At 51.0% G+C, this 17,803-nt stretch overlaps 2 protein-coding genes and 1 long non-coding RNA gene across 3 annotated transcripts in view; 2 read left to right on the top strand and 1 right to left on the bottom strand.

Moving 5' to 3' along the window:
* The window catches only part of LOC308184893, a 470,974-nt gene that overhangs the window by 115,009 nt on the left and 338,162 nt on the right, over positions 1-17,803 (top strand). The window lies entirely within an intron of this gene.
* Positions 1-17,803, top strand: part of LOC308184797 (uncharacterized protein) — a 383,809-nt gene that overhangs the window by 297,693 nt on the left and 68,313 nt on the right. The gene's annotated exons all lie outside the window — the stretch shown is intronic.
* The window catches only part of LOC308184715 (AP-4 complex accessory subunit RUSC2-like), a 46,688-nt gene that overhangs the window by 9,747 nt on the left and 19,138 nt on the right, over positions 1-17,803 (bottom strand). Inside the window, exons 3-5 of the mRNA XM_080572075.1 lie at positions 4,624-6,702; positions 2,381-3,163; positions 665-808 (exon numbers count right to left, since the gene is read on the bottom strand). Of these exons, the coding sequence (XP_080428201.1) occupies positions 665-808; positions 2,381-3,163; positions 4,624-6,595 (2,899 nt within the window). The 5' untranslated portion in view covers positions 6,596-6,702. The remainder of the gene's footprint in view (positions 1-664; positions 809-2,380; positions 3,164-4,623; positions 6,703-17,803) is intronic.

The following is a 17,803-nucleotide window of genomic DNA, read 5'->3' as shown; positions in this document are numbered from 1 at the left end:
ATAGAAGTGGAACAAAGGGGAAGGCTGCCATCTAGGAATCACAAACATAACTGGTAAGGGCACGGGAATCTTTCTGCACATCACTTGCCTCCAACATGACACAGAGGCAGCTGCCAGAATCCTGTCCCCAAGTCTGCCTCTAGTATGGGTCCTATCACAGTCGTATCTTGTCCCGCTTTGGAATCCTTTCTCCCACCCTTAAAAGGCTCCCACCCTAAAAAGGCTTCACCATATAGGACCCAACAGACCTTTTAACTAAATCACACACTCAGGCTAGCACACCTGCAACACCACACAAATTCAGAGGTCTATCCTTTATACTGAGATGGGGTGGCAGCATGCCCTGCCTTAGGGTCATGCTCCCATACCTGCCTGCTCTCTTCATACATTCTTGTGGACTTAAGGCCTTTTCTCATCATATTTCCTGGGACAAGCAGCTCATATATACTTTGTAGCATGTGGCGAGGTGCAGAGAACACATGAACATATCGTGGAAACAGCTGGCAGTCAAGGGGGAACGTCTAGTTTTGATGCTACAGCAGAGAAGAGCAGGCAAAGAAACCATTATGTCTACAGAGATGAGGTGAGAGAGAGAAGCACTGTTTGCCTTATGCTGTGCTATGCCCCATTCTCCTCCACTGCCACAAGAGACACACAGGCTCACCCTTCTTCTGCAGTAAGTCGATAGAGATGGACTCTGTGTTGCCATCCGGGGAGAGGCAGAATTCAGCTGGGGGCTTCTCAGCTAGTGAGAAGTAGTCAGGGAAGAAGTCAGTGTAGGTAAGCTGGAGTTGCCTCATAGACTGTCCTGCAGGGCCAAGACAGGAGGGAGAAGGGTCAGCCCCAAAGCCTCTCCCACATTGTTTTTCCCAGAAACAGACTGCACCAGCAGGAGTCTTCCCATCTCTCTGTCCAAGACTGGGACAGCAAGGCTATAGGCTTGCTACTCTACCAGCAATGGTTTGCAACATGTTCAACCCTGCAGCTCACCCAACATCCAGCTCTAGCTTGGCTGAGGACCCATGGGCACTGGAAGATGCTGTGGGAGGTTCACCTGCATGGGCTGGTGCTAAAGAAAAACTCACTGCAGCAGATTCTCAGGGCTGCTGTGCAGGTAGACCCAGCAGGGATGCAAGTGGGTCAGAAGAACAGCAGACCGAGAATCCCTACTTGTCACTCACAGGCATTAATAGGCAATAAACAGCATGCCTTCTGCCTGGCCCCTGGGATGGGCTCTGTTTCCAAGGGGCGACTTCTCCAGGAGTCTTGAGCTACAGCCCAACATCTAGCATGCTGAGAGATGCTGGGGCAGATGGGCAGCCACTGGAACACAGACATGAGGTCTCCAAGGGGCACAACCTCTGTGTAAGACATGAACTACAAGCTGGACACAGGCCTGGAGCATTTGCTGAGGTTTGAGCTGGCCCTTCAATCTGGCCCAGAGCCAGACCTGACTGTTCTCAGCTCATGGAGAAGAAAGGAGGCTCCACATGTTGTACCAACCAGTAAGGCAATTTTCACCTTCCTCTTGCACCCCTCAGCCCCACTGTGAGCAGATGCATCGGCCCTCCTGCTCAGAGCCGGCAGAGCAGTGATGAGGCCAAGCGTAGCTGGGACATTCTACCTGAGCCCCAAGATCACCCCCAGACCCCCCAGCAGAAGGGTGGTGCACACCGTTCAGCTTGCAGTGGAAATTGTTGGTGTTGAGGGTGCCGGGGAACTCAAAGATGGGGTTCCCCTGGTTCAGACGGGGTTTCTGCTGCCTCCTGTCTAGGCTGCTGGCTAAACCAGGCAGCCCTGAAACGCGGTCCAGGCCCAGGGGGTTCCTCTGCCTGTACTCTCGCCACTTCAGCACTTGAGGGGAGAGGTGGTTTGCTACAACTCCGCAGGCAGCGTGCACCGGATGAGAGGATGCGAGCAGACAGGAGGACATGGAGGGCAAATGGGGAGAGAAGGATGAGAAGGAGGAAGAACAGAGAAAGAGAGACAGCAAGTTAGTTAAGTTCAGCAGCATTTCAGGACGTTAGCACATATACACAGGGGGAGGTGGAGGCCATAGCCTGGCACAGCAGGGCAGGAGCCCAAGTGGCCTGGTGGCTGCAGGCACAGGAGGAGAAGGTTCAGGGTGACAGCACGGGGAGCTGTAAGATCAGCATCCCTCCCAGGAGACACTGTGTAGGAGTCAGGACTGGAGGGACATGCTCTTAGCACATGACTTCGTTTTGCAGGCAGTGATCACAAGGGTTGCTGGATGCTGCAGCACCCAGATGCAATTTTGGCTCAGGTTGTTGCTGTGGGAAGAGTGGTGCTATAGAGGGCAGCCACAGACAGGGAGCTGGAGATGTTCCCCACCAGCACGTCCTGGTGGATAGGTACCTACCATTGAGGGGCCGTACTCCCATGCTGCTCAGGGGACCAGAGCTGCTCGTCTCACTGCCACTCCTCCAGTGGGGATCTGCATGGGCTCCACCTTGGCTCATGGGCACACCACCCAGTGAAAGGGGCAGGAGAGACCCACTGTGGAGTCGGTACTTGGAGAGCAGTGGGCTTGGCTCCAATGGTGCCTCCTTCTTGGGAACCAGCTTGGGGTTCTCCTTTTGCCTTAGGGCATCAGCTTTGGTGACTTGGGAGGGTTGCATGGCACTGACAGCAGGGGAAGACCTGGTAGGAAGCAGGTTGGCAGAGATGGGGCAGGACCTGCTCCTGGGAGGCTGGCTCTCTCCAGCTCTCTCCACGGTGGGTGAGGAAGAGGAGTCCATGCTCTGAAAGAAAGGCACATTGCATCGCACGGGAGAATAACTGCCCAGGGGGGATGGCCGGGTTGTTTCAGGGGCTGTCTTCTTGATGCAGCCATCGTTGAGGGAGGCAGCTCCATCCGCTGAGCGCTGGGTCAGCAGCGTGTTGTGGGCTTGGCTCCCTGATGCCGCCGCTTGCTCTGCCAAGGTAGCAGAGGTCTGGGAATTGGAGGAGATCTGCTGGCTGGCAGGCCGGTTGCTGGACAAGCTGTAGAGCTGAGAAAAGCTGGAGGAAAAATGGCTGTGCAGAGCACGGGCCTTGGGCGGCTTGCTGAAATGGTGCTGGAAAACAAAGGGCTGGATGGGCAGAGTCGTGGGACGCTGGTCCTTTCTGTAGCGCACCACAGGCTTGCTGTCTGTGCCGCCACCTTCTGGGAGAGAAAGGGGGACAGCATGAGGATGGGCAAAGGGACGATCGTCGTGAGCTTGGTGGATCACAGGCAAAAGGGAACATGCTGTCAGCTGTGGGAGGAAGAGGATGAGCTATATACCAGTGACAAAAGCAGAGCGGTTCAAGTCTGAACCAGTTACACACATGAGCTGGCAGGGTAAGGACATGTAACTCCTGTACCTGTTCCCCCCCAAGCACGCAGCTCCCTTCCTCCCTCTCCCTGTACCAGCCCCAAGTGTTCTCAGTGAAATCAGGCCCACAGCAGAGTTAGAAGCTTCCAACCCTGGAAAAAGTTAGTCTGCCCCAGCAAATGATGGACAAGAATTTCCTAAGGGTGTGCACCGCCTCCTGATCTCCTCTGCGTGTATGCCTGCTGCTCCTGATGGGGCCACATCTCAAGGGACACAGCTGAAAGGCACAACATGCCTGTCCAGGCTGACCAGGTTCCTTGATTGCCACCCACACAGCACCCCAGCATGGCCTGGCAGGTCCTGGCTTGCATCCCTGCCACTCCTCCAGCCCACAGCAAATTCTGGGACAAAGATGCTGAGGGACTGTAGGACCTGTCGCAAGCAGACACCCCCCCCCAGTGTTACCTGCTCCCCATGGGATATGCCAGCCCTCTTTCCCTATAGCTAGCCTTTAGCAGAGGTTGCTTTCCCTCTGGTCCCTTATCAGACCCTCTAGGCTTGCATGTTGCTCTTAGTTGGAGACATGTAATGCCAATGTTAGTGTGGAAAGCAATTCAGGTGCTACAGGCTTTCCCACAAAGGCAGCTGGGACAATTACCCTGGTAATGTCCATGCGCTCCTCCAGAGGAACCTCTGCTGCAGGCCTATGCACTGTGGAAGAAACGGACAGGATATTACAGCAAACACACAGAGCTCCTCTAATCTCTGTAGGGCTCATACTGTAAGTGTTGGCAGAGACAGATCTCTGTGAGCCCTGCATCAAAAGGGGACTGTTGGCTATGCCACTTCCCTCCCCACCTCTGCCCCATATAGATCCAAAAAAAGAAAGTCTAAAAACTACCCAATGGTTCCCTTCCCTTTGTCTGCTGGGAACATGGCTCTATGGAGCATCTGTAAATGTCTTGGGAGCTAAGGGCAGGTCACGGGCTGGGGGAGTACAGTGCCCTGAAAGGGAGTCAGAATGAGACAATACTCAAAGCTGCACAGACCCTAAGTGCTTATCCTCCCTTACATGATATGGGAGGTTTGCACAAAACCTCAGTTTTCTAAAGAAATAGAAGGACAAGCCACTTGCACTGATCTGGGTCTGAAATAAGCACAGCAGGGCTTTGTCCCAGAGACCAGTAGACCAGGAAACTGTGCAGGCTCTGGTGTCTCATTGCCATGCACGTTCCTCTGCTGCTCCCCTCTAATTCCAAAAAGCTTTTCTTGTTACTTCTCTACTCTGCCTAGTTTGACTCCTTACCGTCTGCTCGGGCTCTAACATCTCTTTGTCCGTGGCCACTGGCAGAGCTACCTGAGAAGTTGGCATCTGCCTCCGTCAGCAGGGAGAGAGAGGCTTGCTCACTTGCCTCATGCCCACTGGGGGCGGTCTCAGTGGAGACCAAGTCTTTGGTGGAACACAAAGCCTGTCTGTCCCCAAAAGGGTGATTCAAACAGAAGCCCTCAAAGCTCCAGTTCAGGCCATGGACGAAGGGCATGGGTGGAAGACTCTGGCTGTGGCGAGCTCTTTCTTCAAGGAAGGTTGGACAGTCCTGCTGTGTCTCAGGGATAGGGGAGAACTCCAAGGAGGAATCGCCACTGGACCGGAGCAGTGGGGAGGTGCCATTCCTTTTCCTGCCTTTAGCAAGTTCAGCAAAAGATGTCACTCGCTTCGGGGGGGAACTCTGAATGGGCATCGCTGGACTTTCACTCAACTTGACTGGACAGCTCACTATGAGCTCCAGAAAGCCCAGCCTGCTGCTAGGACTCCTGTCCAGTTTCTGATCATAGCTCCTGGAGCGCTGCCGGCTTGTGTTGAGGTTAGGTGGTGACACGTTCACATAGACCTGACCCTCAGTCATGTTCTGTGTGGTTTCTCCCTTTGTCTCCTCTTCACTGCACTCCACATTGCTTTCTTCTTGTCTCAGGTCAGGCCTTCTAAAAAGATAGTATTCAGTGGGCTGGGCTGGGCTACCTTTGGTGAGGTCTTCCGAGCAGCTAGTTATGGAAGATCCTGCTGGGCTGGGGGATGACTGGGAAGACAAGTCACACGTGACTAACTTATAATAATTCTGAGTAGCCACAACGAGCCGTGTTCGGCTCTGGAAGCAGGCAGTGAGGCCTGAGCTCTCTGAAGTGCAAGGCTCACAGTGGAGGTGGTAGGAGTTGCAGTTAGCATCAAGGACAGGGGAGGAGGAGTGGTGACACTCATATGCCTTCCCTGAACTCTCTGGGTGATGCGACTCACATAATATCTTGGATTCTGTGGGTGATGAATGCAAATCCAGGTAAAAAGCTCCCATGTCTGAGTGGCTGCAGAAGGAAGAGTCACAGGACAGGTTAGCTGAATTCAGGTTAGATTGAGAATGGCCATTCATTTTGTTGTAGAGAGCACTGAAGTTCACCAGCACCCCATCAGAGCTGTTGCAGGAAGAGTCACTGATGTAGCCCATCTGCTGGTCAATCACTTCAGACTGACTTGACGAACTGTAACAGTGACAGTGATGGAGCTCGGAGCTGGAACAGCTGCATGTCCGGCTGTGCAGGGCATCCTGATTCCTCAGTGATTCACCTGTGTTTTGGTTCCACTCCTGGTTGCCACCATCAAAGGAGAAGCTGGAGGAGCTGCCGCAATGGCAGCTGCATTCATCCAGCTCCATGCGTTCTGTGGCCTGGTGGCACCGTTTCGCATTGTTCCTCTTCTGGATATCATCACTGCTGATTTTGTCCTCTTGCCCATCTACCACACCGGACTGGCTGGCCATGTTCCAGGATTTCACAATGTGGTTGGAGTCGTGGAGGTGGAAAGGAGGCAAGGCTAGCTCATGCAGATGAAAGGGAGGTTTGCCAGCCACAAGGGAGTTGTGAAGATGGAAAGATTTTGGACCCAAGTCATCCCCAAAGAGGCTGAGGTCTTCAGCCTCGTTCAGTAAGAAAGGGTTGTGTCGCTTGCTGGCACTAGGGACAGTCAAGTCCCTCGCTTTTCCTTCTTTGTTGTCTGAGGCCTCTGCTGAACTTTTGGAGGTCCGGAAAAAGCTGCTGTACACCAAGGAGTCAGTCTGTGAGAGGTCTCTCTCTGGAAGGGCAGAGGTCCGTGTAATGCTGAGATCTGGCTGACAGAAGGGGTTGGTCCTTTTGTTCACGGAGTAGCACTGTCTATCTGGGACTTGGCAATGCACCAGGGGAATGTGATGGACAATCAGCGTTTCGCCAGTCAGCTTTGGTGGACTATCCATGGTGAGGAATGCTCTTCAGGACATCAATTAAGTTGGTGCTACCCATGGACAGGTAGAGCTGTGCATGAGAGGCTGGTAGGACACTTCTCATGGGGGAATTCAGATACCTAGAGAGAGACAAAAACACAAAGAAAGTCACTTCTCAAGAAAGGCAGTGAATATTTAAAGCATCCTTGGTTTGACTGAAGACTTCATGACCTAAACAGAGTGGTCCTTGTCAGTACAAGTACCTGACCAATCTTTCTTCAGGGAAAGCATTACAATGGAAGACAAACATGTCCCTCTCTCCCTGGACTCCAGGAACACTGCTTGTGCTTCCAGATGACCCCTCTCAAACTTACCTAGGGTAAATGATTTCACTCAAGTGGTCAAAGGACATCACAGGCTTTGGGTCAAATGAAGACCTTACTGCTGATGGCATTGCAGACTCACAGGAAAACAGGCAGACAGCACAGGATCTGAAATGAGGAGCTGAACTTTGATGAGAGCAATCCATCTTCTCACATTGGATTCGATATCTTTACATGCCTTTAGGTATCCTCAACTTTCCTTTACAAACAAGACCCTTCATTGCACTGCATCACTAGAGAGACAGAGGTCCGGGCACAAACTGGAAAGCAGGAACAGACTGGAACAGGAAAGCAGCAATAACCATTCTTCTCCAAAATCCATGAGGTCCTGAATTCTTTTAATGGTGCACAGGGAGAGAGCCAAAGTATGCAACTACTTAAGCACACAAGGGCCTCTCATGTGAGAAGGAGTAGATGATTCCATCAGAGAGGCCATGAGGAGCAACTGCTGATGGTTAAATAGGTGCCATGCAGCACACTGCCTTCTGCTAACCTTTTGCTGATGGCTAAGCCTCATCTCAGGCTGGTTCCTCTTATGGTTCTGGGTGCTTAGTTCACAGTCCCCTACTGCTCTGTCACTCTATGTGTGACACTTATCTGCTTATCTAATTATTTACTGTATTTTGCAACAATACTGCTGCAACAGCTCACAGTCCCTGGAGCCATTCAACCAGGACACTAAGAGCCTGACTCCTTCGGTGTTCAGTAAATAGCAGGTTGTTATAACACTAGAGGAAGCACGTTCACCTGTACGTGACATGAGAGAGCAGGGAACATATTCATTCCCCCTTCCCCAACTGCCCCAGAGGACCAACCTGCAAGCACTTCTGCATTTCAGAGAAACCAATGCAGAGAAGTGGGGGGGGGGGGGGGGGGGGGGGGGGGCAGCTAAGGCACCAAGGAGATGGAGAAACCAGAAAAAAACTTTGACCCAGGGTGATGCTGAGGGGAATTAGGGCTCTCATATATCAATCCCTAGCTCTGAAAACCCCAGTTCAAATATCCTTGGTCAGCAATCCACATCACATATCCCATCCAGGCATCCCCAGTGCTCACAGCACCCTGTCACCACATACTGTGATCTCTGGACACCAGGGCCCTGGGTCTGCTGCCACCAGTGACCTTCAGACTCCAAAAAGTGACTTTTATGGTATCTAAGTCTTTATCTAAATTAACCCAGTGTGTGTGACTATGGGTTGATAATGGATTTGGACCAGAGCCGCACAGGCACATGGGAGCCCAGAAAAGAAATTGAGAAACATAGGATAAGTAAAGTCAGAGCAACAGTGTAAGCAATGAGAAAGCTCTACAGAAAGATGATCAGGAGCTTCAGTTCTTCCAGCTTCACAGCATAAGAATAGCAATTAAAAATGCTAAAATAAAGCTGATCAAAAGAAGTACTTTCCTCCCACGCGTAATACTGATTCTTACAGAGACAAGAAGTGTTGGCAGAAAAAAAATAGAAAGATGGTAATGGACCTGGTCTTTACAGTAAAAACCCAATGATGTAAAAGTTAATACTAACACTAGTGTTAGTGAGCTGACAAGCCTTGTGGGTCAGGCTAGACTCTACCAGAGACCTACATGAGGGGCACACACACCCTCACATCTGCTTCTGCTGGGATGCTTCACCCAGGATTAGGTTCTGAAGTAGAGAGGTCACCTGGACCACATCCAGTGGCTTGTCGTGAGACCCTAAATTCCCCCCACTTATAGTCTCCTAATGCTTATATCACCCTTCACTGCTCTTTCAGCAACTCCTCTTACAAGCCTCTGGCTCCTGTCCCACAGCCCTGCAGTGACTGAAAGGCATGAGTCCGTTCTCAGTCCGGTTCCTGGGAGATCTTGTACCTCACGGATTCCCATGACCTCATCGTACAAGAACCACCATCAGCAACAGCAGCTCCTGGCTCTGTGCCTAGCACACACATACTGAAAGTGTTGTTCAACAGCTCGGGCAGTGTTCGCACCCTGTTTTGAACCTTGTGCACCATTGATGGTACTTGTAGCAGTGGGAGTCCCTATTTATCCTGTCTCTCCCCCAGCACTGTGGAAAAAAGCCAGCCCTGGTCTCCCAGTGCCTTCTCGCTCATTCAGACCTCCCCTTCCCTCATTACTACCCTCGTAGCTGGTTGTAACACTTAGATTGCACCTCTCTGTAAGGCTTTGCTGTATTTTGAGTGTTGCCACAATGCAACAGCTTGAAAGGCATCATTTTGAGGATCCAGACCGTGACAAACGAACACTTCACTGCTGAAGCATGGGGCCACTGCTGCTTCTAGAAAATGGCTGCTTGGAGCACCAGCACCCATCTGCTGACAAGCCCTGCCAAGGAACACGTGCTTCACGTTGGTGCAGATGCTGCTGTGGGAGGACAAGGATTGCAGAGGCACACTGACATTTCACAGCAAAATATCAAGGGAGCTCACACACTCCCAGCTGTCCCTCTGCAGCTCTGGCTGCAACACGCAGCGCTGCCCAGCTATTTGGTTTCAGTGGCAGCGCAGGCTATCTGGGTGGACTGTGATTCACTGTCACAGATGCTGCAGCATCTCTGCCTGCACCTACAGCCTGTCCCCAGAACAAGGCTCTGAGGTCCAATATCAAATGGGGCATGCTGCCAGCTCCTGCCGGGAGCCATTCTAACAGCTTCCCTAGGAATATGCATGATTTTTGTTTGTGCTCTAGACACCAGTCTCTCCCTTGGGACATCCTCCTGTCTCAGGGATGCAGGGAGGTTAGGCAGTGGCACTACCAGCATAGGGATTGCTCATTTCCCAACCCATTCTCCCTGGCTGTACCATCTCTTGGCTCTTCCTCCCTGATTCTGGAAGACTGCAGAAGGATCCTCCCTCTTCTGTTTAGGGTATGGTAGGTTGAGATCTACACTGTGGTGTAAAATCCAGCAACCAGAGTAGTTTCAGATTCTGCTGGCTTTGATCAGCTCTTTGTAAAGCCATCACACCCCTTTGCAAGGAGAGATTTCCAGAAGTAGGGATAGGCAGTCTGTACCCAGACACTTTTAGCCAAATAGGTTAGTTCTTCTTATTTATCACTTGCAATAGCACAAGCCCACAGAGTGCTGAAGCTTTCTCAGTCCTATACACACAACAGCAAACACAGCATCACCCAGCAATGGAAAATGGAAAAGTGTCACAGTAGCACAAGGCTGGGAGGGAAGCAAGGAGCACTGTGAATCTAGACGCTTCAGCGTCTAGAATGTCAAAATGTCAAAATTCTTTACCTGCTCCATCCTGACACCATCTGCTGCTAAAGGGGGAAACATGGGTTATTTATTCAGTCAGCTCTTTCTTGAGGTGCTTACTGGTTATCTGTAGAAGGTGAGGGCCAGACACCTCATTACCTGGGGATGCCTCAGGCCAGTCAAGGTAACACAAAGCAGAGAAGAACGGCTTTTCATGAGTGTCCTGTTTTCAGCTAGGATAGAGTTAATTTTCCTCCTAGTAGCTGGTAGGATGCTGTGTTTGGGATTTAGGATGAGAAGAATGTTGATAACACACTGATGTTTTAATTGCTGCAGAGCAGTGCTTACACTAAGCCAAGGACTTTTCGGCTTCTCGCTCTGTCCTGCCAGCGGGCAGGCTGGGGGTGCAGCAGGAGCTGGGAAGGGACAGACCCAGGACAGCTGACCCAAACTGGCCAAAGGGGTATTCCATACCATCTGACGTCATGCTAAACAATATATAGGTAAGTCGAGGGGGAGGAGTGCTGAGCACCAAAGGGTGGTTCAGCACTGACCTGAGAACTGCTGGCCAAGCCATGTCGTGCTCTAGAAAGGATGCAGCCACTCCTTGTCAGGCCTTGCTGAGCACTACGTAGAGGCCTCCACCTTCCTCTTCTGCTCCACCTTCAAAGGCTGATGATGCTGTGCTAAGTTGAGGGTTGTCAGTGCAGCTCCTTGGTCTCTGAAGCACATCTTCCTGCCATTATAACACTGCTGGAAAGGTGCAGAAGCCATCTGGGCCTTGCCTCCAAGTGCTGATGGCGAGGTGTGGTGGTCACAGACCTCCAGGCATATCCCGCTATCTGTTACCACTCTGGGTACACTTTCGGACTTCCATCACTGATTGCTTAATAGCCTGCTCTGCTCAACGCTGGCAGCTGCACACAAAGCATAGCTGGGTCCAGAAGACAGTAATCCAGCTTTTCTCACAGAAGGTAAACCAATAGCAGGGGAGGCATGCAGAGATTTAAGAAATAAATGTGATTTAAATACAAAAAGACTGTGTATAGAGAATGGAGGAAGTAGAGGCAGGAGCAAGATCATCAGAACTGTCAGTTGGAGGAGATGCTGGCTTTTTGGAGGCTGGGTCTTCTGAACATATTACTGTTTCTACAAATCTCAGCCACTTCATCTATGAAATTGTTGTGGTTTAACCCGGCTGGCAGCTAAACACCACACAGCCATTCGCTCACCCTCCCCCCTCCCTCTCTGGGATGGGGGAGAGAAACAGGAAAATGAAGCCTGTGGGTTGAGACAGAGACAGTTTATTAGGACAGGAAAATAATAATAACAATAATAATAATAACGATAATAGTACTACTACTAATAATGTGTACGAAACAAGTGATGCACAATGCAATTGCTCACCACCTGCTGACCGATGCCCAGCCTATCCCCGAGCAGCCGGCCCCCCACCCCGGCCAGCCACCCCTATATATTGTTCAGCATGACGTCAGATGGTATGGAATACCCCTTTGGCCAGTTTGGGTCAGCTGTCCTGGGTCTGTCCCCTCCCAGCTCCTGCTGCACCCCCAGCCTGCCCGCTGGCAGGACAGAGCGAGAAGCTGACAAGTCCTTGGCCTGGTGTAAACACTGCTCTGCAACAATTAAAACATCAGCATGTTATCAGCGCTCTTCTCATCCTAATCCAAAACACAGCACCCTACCAGCTACTAGGAGGAAAATTAACTCTATCCTAGCTGGAACCAAGACAGATATCCACCCCTTATTCCATACCATTTATGTCATGCTCAGGTTACACTCTGTCCAATACATTCTAATTAATCACCATTTTCATCTATGGTATATAGCAATCATGGTAGTGATGACACACAGTATTATATAATAATTAACATAATACAATTCAACTCATGGGCTATTCTCACCCAGTATCAAATCCCCTTGAGGTACACACCGGACCTCCCCATTCTTTTGCATTACCCACCAAGTGCATCCAGGTCCCTGAGCAAAAGCAATCCCACGAATGGGTTTGCCTTTTCCTGAGGCAGGAGTAGCCCAGACTGTCTTCCCCAGCATGTTTCTTACATGCACTACAGGGACTTTATCCCCTTCTACAGTACGTAACAGGTTTGATTGGGCAGGTCCAGCTCGGTTGGCAGATCCCCTAGTATTGACTAACCAGGTGGCCTTTGCCAAATGTGTATCCCAATTTTTGAATGTCCCAGCACCCATTGCTTTCAGTGTAGTCTTTAACAGTCCATTGTATCTTTCAACTTTCCCGGAGGCTGGTGCATGATAGGGGATGTGATACACCCACTCAATACCATGTTCTTTGGCCCAAGTGTCTATAAGGTTGTTTCAGAAATGAGTCCCATTGTCCGACTCAATTCTTTCTGTGGTGCCATGTCGCCATAGGACTTGCTTTTCAAGGCCCAGGATAGTGTTCCGGGCGGTGGCATGGGGCACAGGATATGATTCCAGCCATCCGGTGGCTGCTTCCACCATTGTAAGTACGTGGCGCTTGCCGTTGCGGGTTTGAGGGAGTGTGATGTAATCAATCTGCCAGGCCTCTCCATATTTATATTTCAGCCATCGTCCTCCATACCAAAGAGGCTTTGACAGTTTGGCTTGCTCGATTGCAGCACATGTTTCACAGTCATGAATAACCTGTGCTATAGTGTCCATGGTCAGGTCCACCCCTCGATCACGAGCCCATCTGTAGGTTGCATCTCTACCTTGATGGCCCGAGGTGTCATGGGCCCATCGGGCTATAAATAATTCACCTTTATGTTGCCAGTCCAGGTCCACCTGAGCCACTTCAATCTTAGCAGCCTGATCCACCTGCTGCTTGTTTTGATGTTCTTCAGTAGCCCGATTCTTGGGCACATGAGCACCTACATGGCGTACCTTTACAACCAGGTTCTCTACCCGGGCAGCAATATCTTGCCACAATGCAGCAGCCCAGATGGGTTTGCCCCTGCGCTGCCAGTTGTTCTGCTTCCATTGCTGTAACCACCCCCACAGGGCATTTGCTACCATCCATGAATCAGTATAGAGATAGAGAACTGGCCACTTTTCTCGTTCAGCAATATCTAAAGCCAGCTGAATAGCTTTCACTTCTGCAAACTGACTCGATTCACCTTCTCCCTCAGCAGCTTCTGCAACTCGTCGTGTAGGACTCCATACAGCAGCTTTCCATCTCCAATGCTTTCCCACAATACGGCAGGACCCATCATGGGGGACTTCAGTTATCCAGACATCTGTTGGGTAAGCAACTCAGCCAGGCACGCGCAGTCCAAACGGTTCCTACAATGCGTTGAAGACAATTTTCTGACGCAGGTGGTGGAGGAGCCGACGAGGCGGGGGGTGCTTCTGGACCTTGTCCTTACCAACAGGGATGGGCTTGTTAGGGATGTCAAGGTTGGGGGCAGCTTGGGATGCAGCAACCATGAGATGGTGGAGTTCAAGATGGAACTTGGTGGAAGAAGTAAGGCTAAAAGCAGGATTGCTACCTTGGACTTTCGAAGAGCCAACTTTAACCTCTTCCGGGACCTGCCTGGGGGTATCTCCTGGGCTAGGTTGCTAGAAGGCAAGAGTGCTTGTGAAAGCTGGGCTACATTTAAACAGCACTTCTTCCAAGCTCAGGATCGGTGCATCCCTAAGAGTAGGAAATTGGGGAAGGGGGGCAGGAAACATGCGTGGATGAGCAAGGAGCTCATCGATAAGATCAAAAGGAAGAGGAAGGTCTATGAAATGTGGAAAAAGGGCCTGTCCTCTTGGGAGGAGTACAGAAGTGTTGTCAGGGCCTGCAGGGACGTGACGAGGAAGGCTAAAGCCCACCTAGAGATGAGGCTTGCAAAAGAGATAAAGGATAATAAGAAGGGTTTTTAAAGTATGTAAACAGTAAAAGGAAGACTAGGGATAATGTAGGTCCCTTGCTGAACGAGGGGGGTGTCCTGGTAATGGGAGACGCCGAGAAGGCGGAGATACTGAATGCTTTCTTTGCTTCAGTCTTTGCTTCAAGGACTCCCCCCCGGGACCCCGACCTTGATGAGGGAATAGTGTCTGCCCTCAGCAAGTACGCTGATGATATAAAGCTGGGAGGAGTGGCCGACACGCCAGAAGGCTGTGCTGCCATTCAGCGAGACCTGGACCGCCTGGAGAGCTGAGCAGGAAGAAACCAAATGAGGTTTAACAAGAGCAAGTGTAGAGTCCTGCACCTGGGAAGGAACAACCGGACGTATCAGTACAGGCTGGGGGATGACCTGCTGGAGAGGAGCTCTGAGGAGAAGGACCTGGGGGTCCTGGTGGACGACAGGTTGGCCATGAGCCAGCAGTGTGCCCTGGTGGCCAAGAGGGCCAATGGGATCCTGGCGTGCATTAAAAGGAGCGTGGCCAGAAGGTCAAGGGAGGTGATCCTCCCCCTCTACTCTGCCCTGGTCAGGCCTCACCTGGAGTACTGTGTCCAGTTCTGGGCTCCCTGGTACAAAAAAGACAGGGATCTCCTGGAAAGAGTCCAGCGGAGGGCCACAAAGATGATACGGGGCCTGGAGCATCTTCCCTATGAAGAAAGGCTGCGAGACCTGGGTCTGTTCAGCCTGGAGAAGAGAAGACTGAGAGGGGATCTCATCAAAGTGTATAAATACCTGAGGTGTGGGAGACAGAGGGATTTGGCCAACCTCTTCTCAGTGGTTTGTGGGGACAGGACAAGGGGTAATGGCCACAAGATGGAGCACAGGAAGTTCTGAACCAGCATGCGAAAGAACTTCTTCACCATGAGGGTGACAGAGCACTGGAACAGGCTGCCCAGGGAGGTTGTGGAGTCTTCCTCTCTGGAGATATTCAAGGCCCGTCTGGACGCCTACATGGGCAGCCTGCTCTAAGGAGCCTGCTTTGGCAGGGGGGTTGGACCCGATGATCTTTCGAGGTCACTTCCAACCCTTTCGATTCTGTGATTCTGTGATTCTGTGATCAGTGAACAGGGCATATTTCTTCTCATTTTCTGGTAGCTTGTTGTACAGTGGGGCTTCTTCAGCACGGGCCAACCCCTCCTCTGATGATATCCCAAAGTATTTGCCTTCTGGCCAGTCCATAATCACTTCCAAGATTCCTGGGCAACTGGGGTTTTGTATTCGAGCCTTCTGCGTATTCGGTGCAACCCACTTGCTCCATGTAGCATCAGTTGCATGATGTGTAGAGGGGACCCTTCCTTTGAACATCCAGCCTAGTACCGGCAGTCGGGGTGCCAGGAGGAGCTGCGCTTCAGTACCAACCACTTCCAAAGCAGATCGAACTCCTTCATATGCTGCCAATATCTCCTTTTCGGTTGAGGTGTAGGGGGCCTCAGATCCTCTGTATCCCCGACTCCAGAAGCCTAGGGGTCGACCTCAAGTTTCCCCAGGCTCTTTCTGCCAGAGGCTCCAGGTGGGACCATTCTCCCCGGCTGCGGTGTAGAGCACATTCTTTACATCTGGTCCTGTTCGGACTGGCCCGAGGGCTACTGCATGAACTATTTCCTGCTTAATTTGTTCAAAGGCTTGTCGTTGCTCAGGGCCCCATTTGAAATCATTCTTCTTACGGGTTACTTGGTAGAGCGGGTTTACAATCAGACTGTAATTTGGAATATACATTCTCCAAAACCCCACGACACCTAGGAAAGTTTGTTTCTTTTTTGCTAGTTGGTGGAGACATAGCTGTTATTTGGTTGATCACATCCATTGGGATTTGACGACGTCCATCTTGCCATTTTATTCCTAAAAACTGGATCTATTGTGCAGGTCCTTTGACTTTATTTTGTTTTATGGCAAAACCGGCCTTCAGAAGGATTTGGACTATTTTCTTCCCTTTCTCAAAAACTTCCTCTGCTGTGTCACCCCACACAATGATGCCATCGATGTACTGCAGGTGTTCAGGAGCTTCCCCCTGCTCCAGCGCAGACTGGATCAGTCCATGGCAAATGCTAGGGCTGTGTTTCCACCCCTGGGGCAGCCGATTCCAGGTGTATTGGACTCCCCTCCAAGTGAAAGCAAACTGTGGCCTGCACTGTGCTGCTAGAGGGATGGAGAAAAATGCATTAGCGATATCAATTGTGGCATACCACTTGGCTGCCTTTGATTCCAGTTCATACTGGAGTTCTAGCATGTCCGGCACTGCAGCACTCAGCGGTGGCGTGACTTCGTTCAGGCCACGATAGTCCGCTGTTAGTCTCCACTCACCATTAGACTTTCGCACTGGCCATATGGGACTATTAAAAGGTGAGTGAGTCTTGCTGATCACTCCTTGGCTCTCCAGTTGACAAATTAGCTTATGGATGGGAGTCAGGGAGTCTCGGTTGGTGCGATATTGCTGCCGGTGCACAGTTGTGGTAGCGATCGGCACTTGCTGTTCTTCAACCCTCAGCAACCCCACAACAGAAGGGTCCTCTGAGAGACCGGGCAAGGTAGACAACTGTTTAATGTCCTCTGTCTCTAAGGCAGCTATGCCGAAAGCCCAGCGGAACCCTTTTGGGTCCTTGAAATATCCTCTTCTAAGATAGTCTATGCCAAGGATGCACGGAGCATCCGGGCCAGTCACAATACGGTGCTTTTGCCACTCATTACCGGTTAGACTCACTTCAGCCTCCAATACAGTTAACTGCTGGGATCCCCCCATCACGCCATAAATACAGATGGGCTCTGGCCCTTTATAGCTTGATGGCATTAGAGTACATTGTGCACTGGTGTCTGCTAAAGCCTTATACTTCTGTGCGTCTGACATGCCAGGACATCGAATCCACACAGTCCAATAAACTCGATTGTCCCTTTCCCCCCCCTGGCTGGAGGCAGGGCCCCTCTAGTCCTGGTCAGAATCTTCGTTTCTGTGTTTAAAGGACTGCCTGCTGGAAGTTGGAGCAGCAAACTTTTCAGAGAACCCCTTTTTCCCGATTGTTTTCTTTTGCAACTCACATACCCGTGCCTCTAGGGTCGCAGTAGATTTTACATCCCATTTTCTCATGTCCTCTCCATGGTCACGTAGGTAAAACCACAAGGTGGCACAGGGTGTGTACCCACCATATCGTCTTCCTTGCATGGATTAACGCTTACCCCTAATAGCTGAGACACTGGTTTGTAGAGGTAGGGAGGAAAATAAACTCTTTAAGTTGGTGGACCTCTTCAGAAAGTTTCTCCAAAGTATTCTCTTTTAGTTGGTGGACACTGGTTCGTTCAGGTGGGGGGGGAGATAATTCTCTTTAAGTTGGTGGACCTCTTCAGAGAGTTTCTCCACAGCCAAGACGCAGGCCTGTAGGGAAGAGGAGAGACTTTCTTCGTACTGCCAGAGTTGCTTAGCCACTTCATCCACTATGGGTTCCTCATGGTCTTTACAGGCCATTACTGCCAATGAGCTGGCATATGATGATGGTGCACTCCGTACAAACTTCTGCCACATGGGTCGTGTACACTTGACTTCATCTGGATCTGTGGATATTTGAGATCGTGCTCCATCTCCAATTGCTTTGTCAATGCCTGCGTCTCTAGCAAGGGATCCCAGCCGCCTGGCTTCCCTGCCCTCTAATTCCACACAATTGGCTCCGGTGTCCCAGCACCGGAGCAGCCAGGTGACAAGCTGCTCACCTATGCAGTGACCAAAATCTTTTCGCACATCTCGTAGCTCACG

This window comes from Anser brachyrhynchus (genome assembly GCF_964034855.1).
Source record: "Anser brachyrhynchus genome assembly, chromosome: W".
Classification (NCBI taxonomy): Eukaryota; Metazoa; Chordata; class Aves; order Anseriformes; family Anatidae; genus Anser; species Anser brachyrhynchus.
The sequence above is the reverse complement of the archived record's forward strand: the minus strand, read 5'-3'. Positions and strand labels throughout refer to the sequence as shown.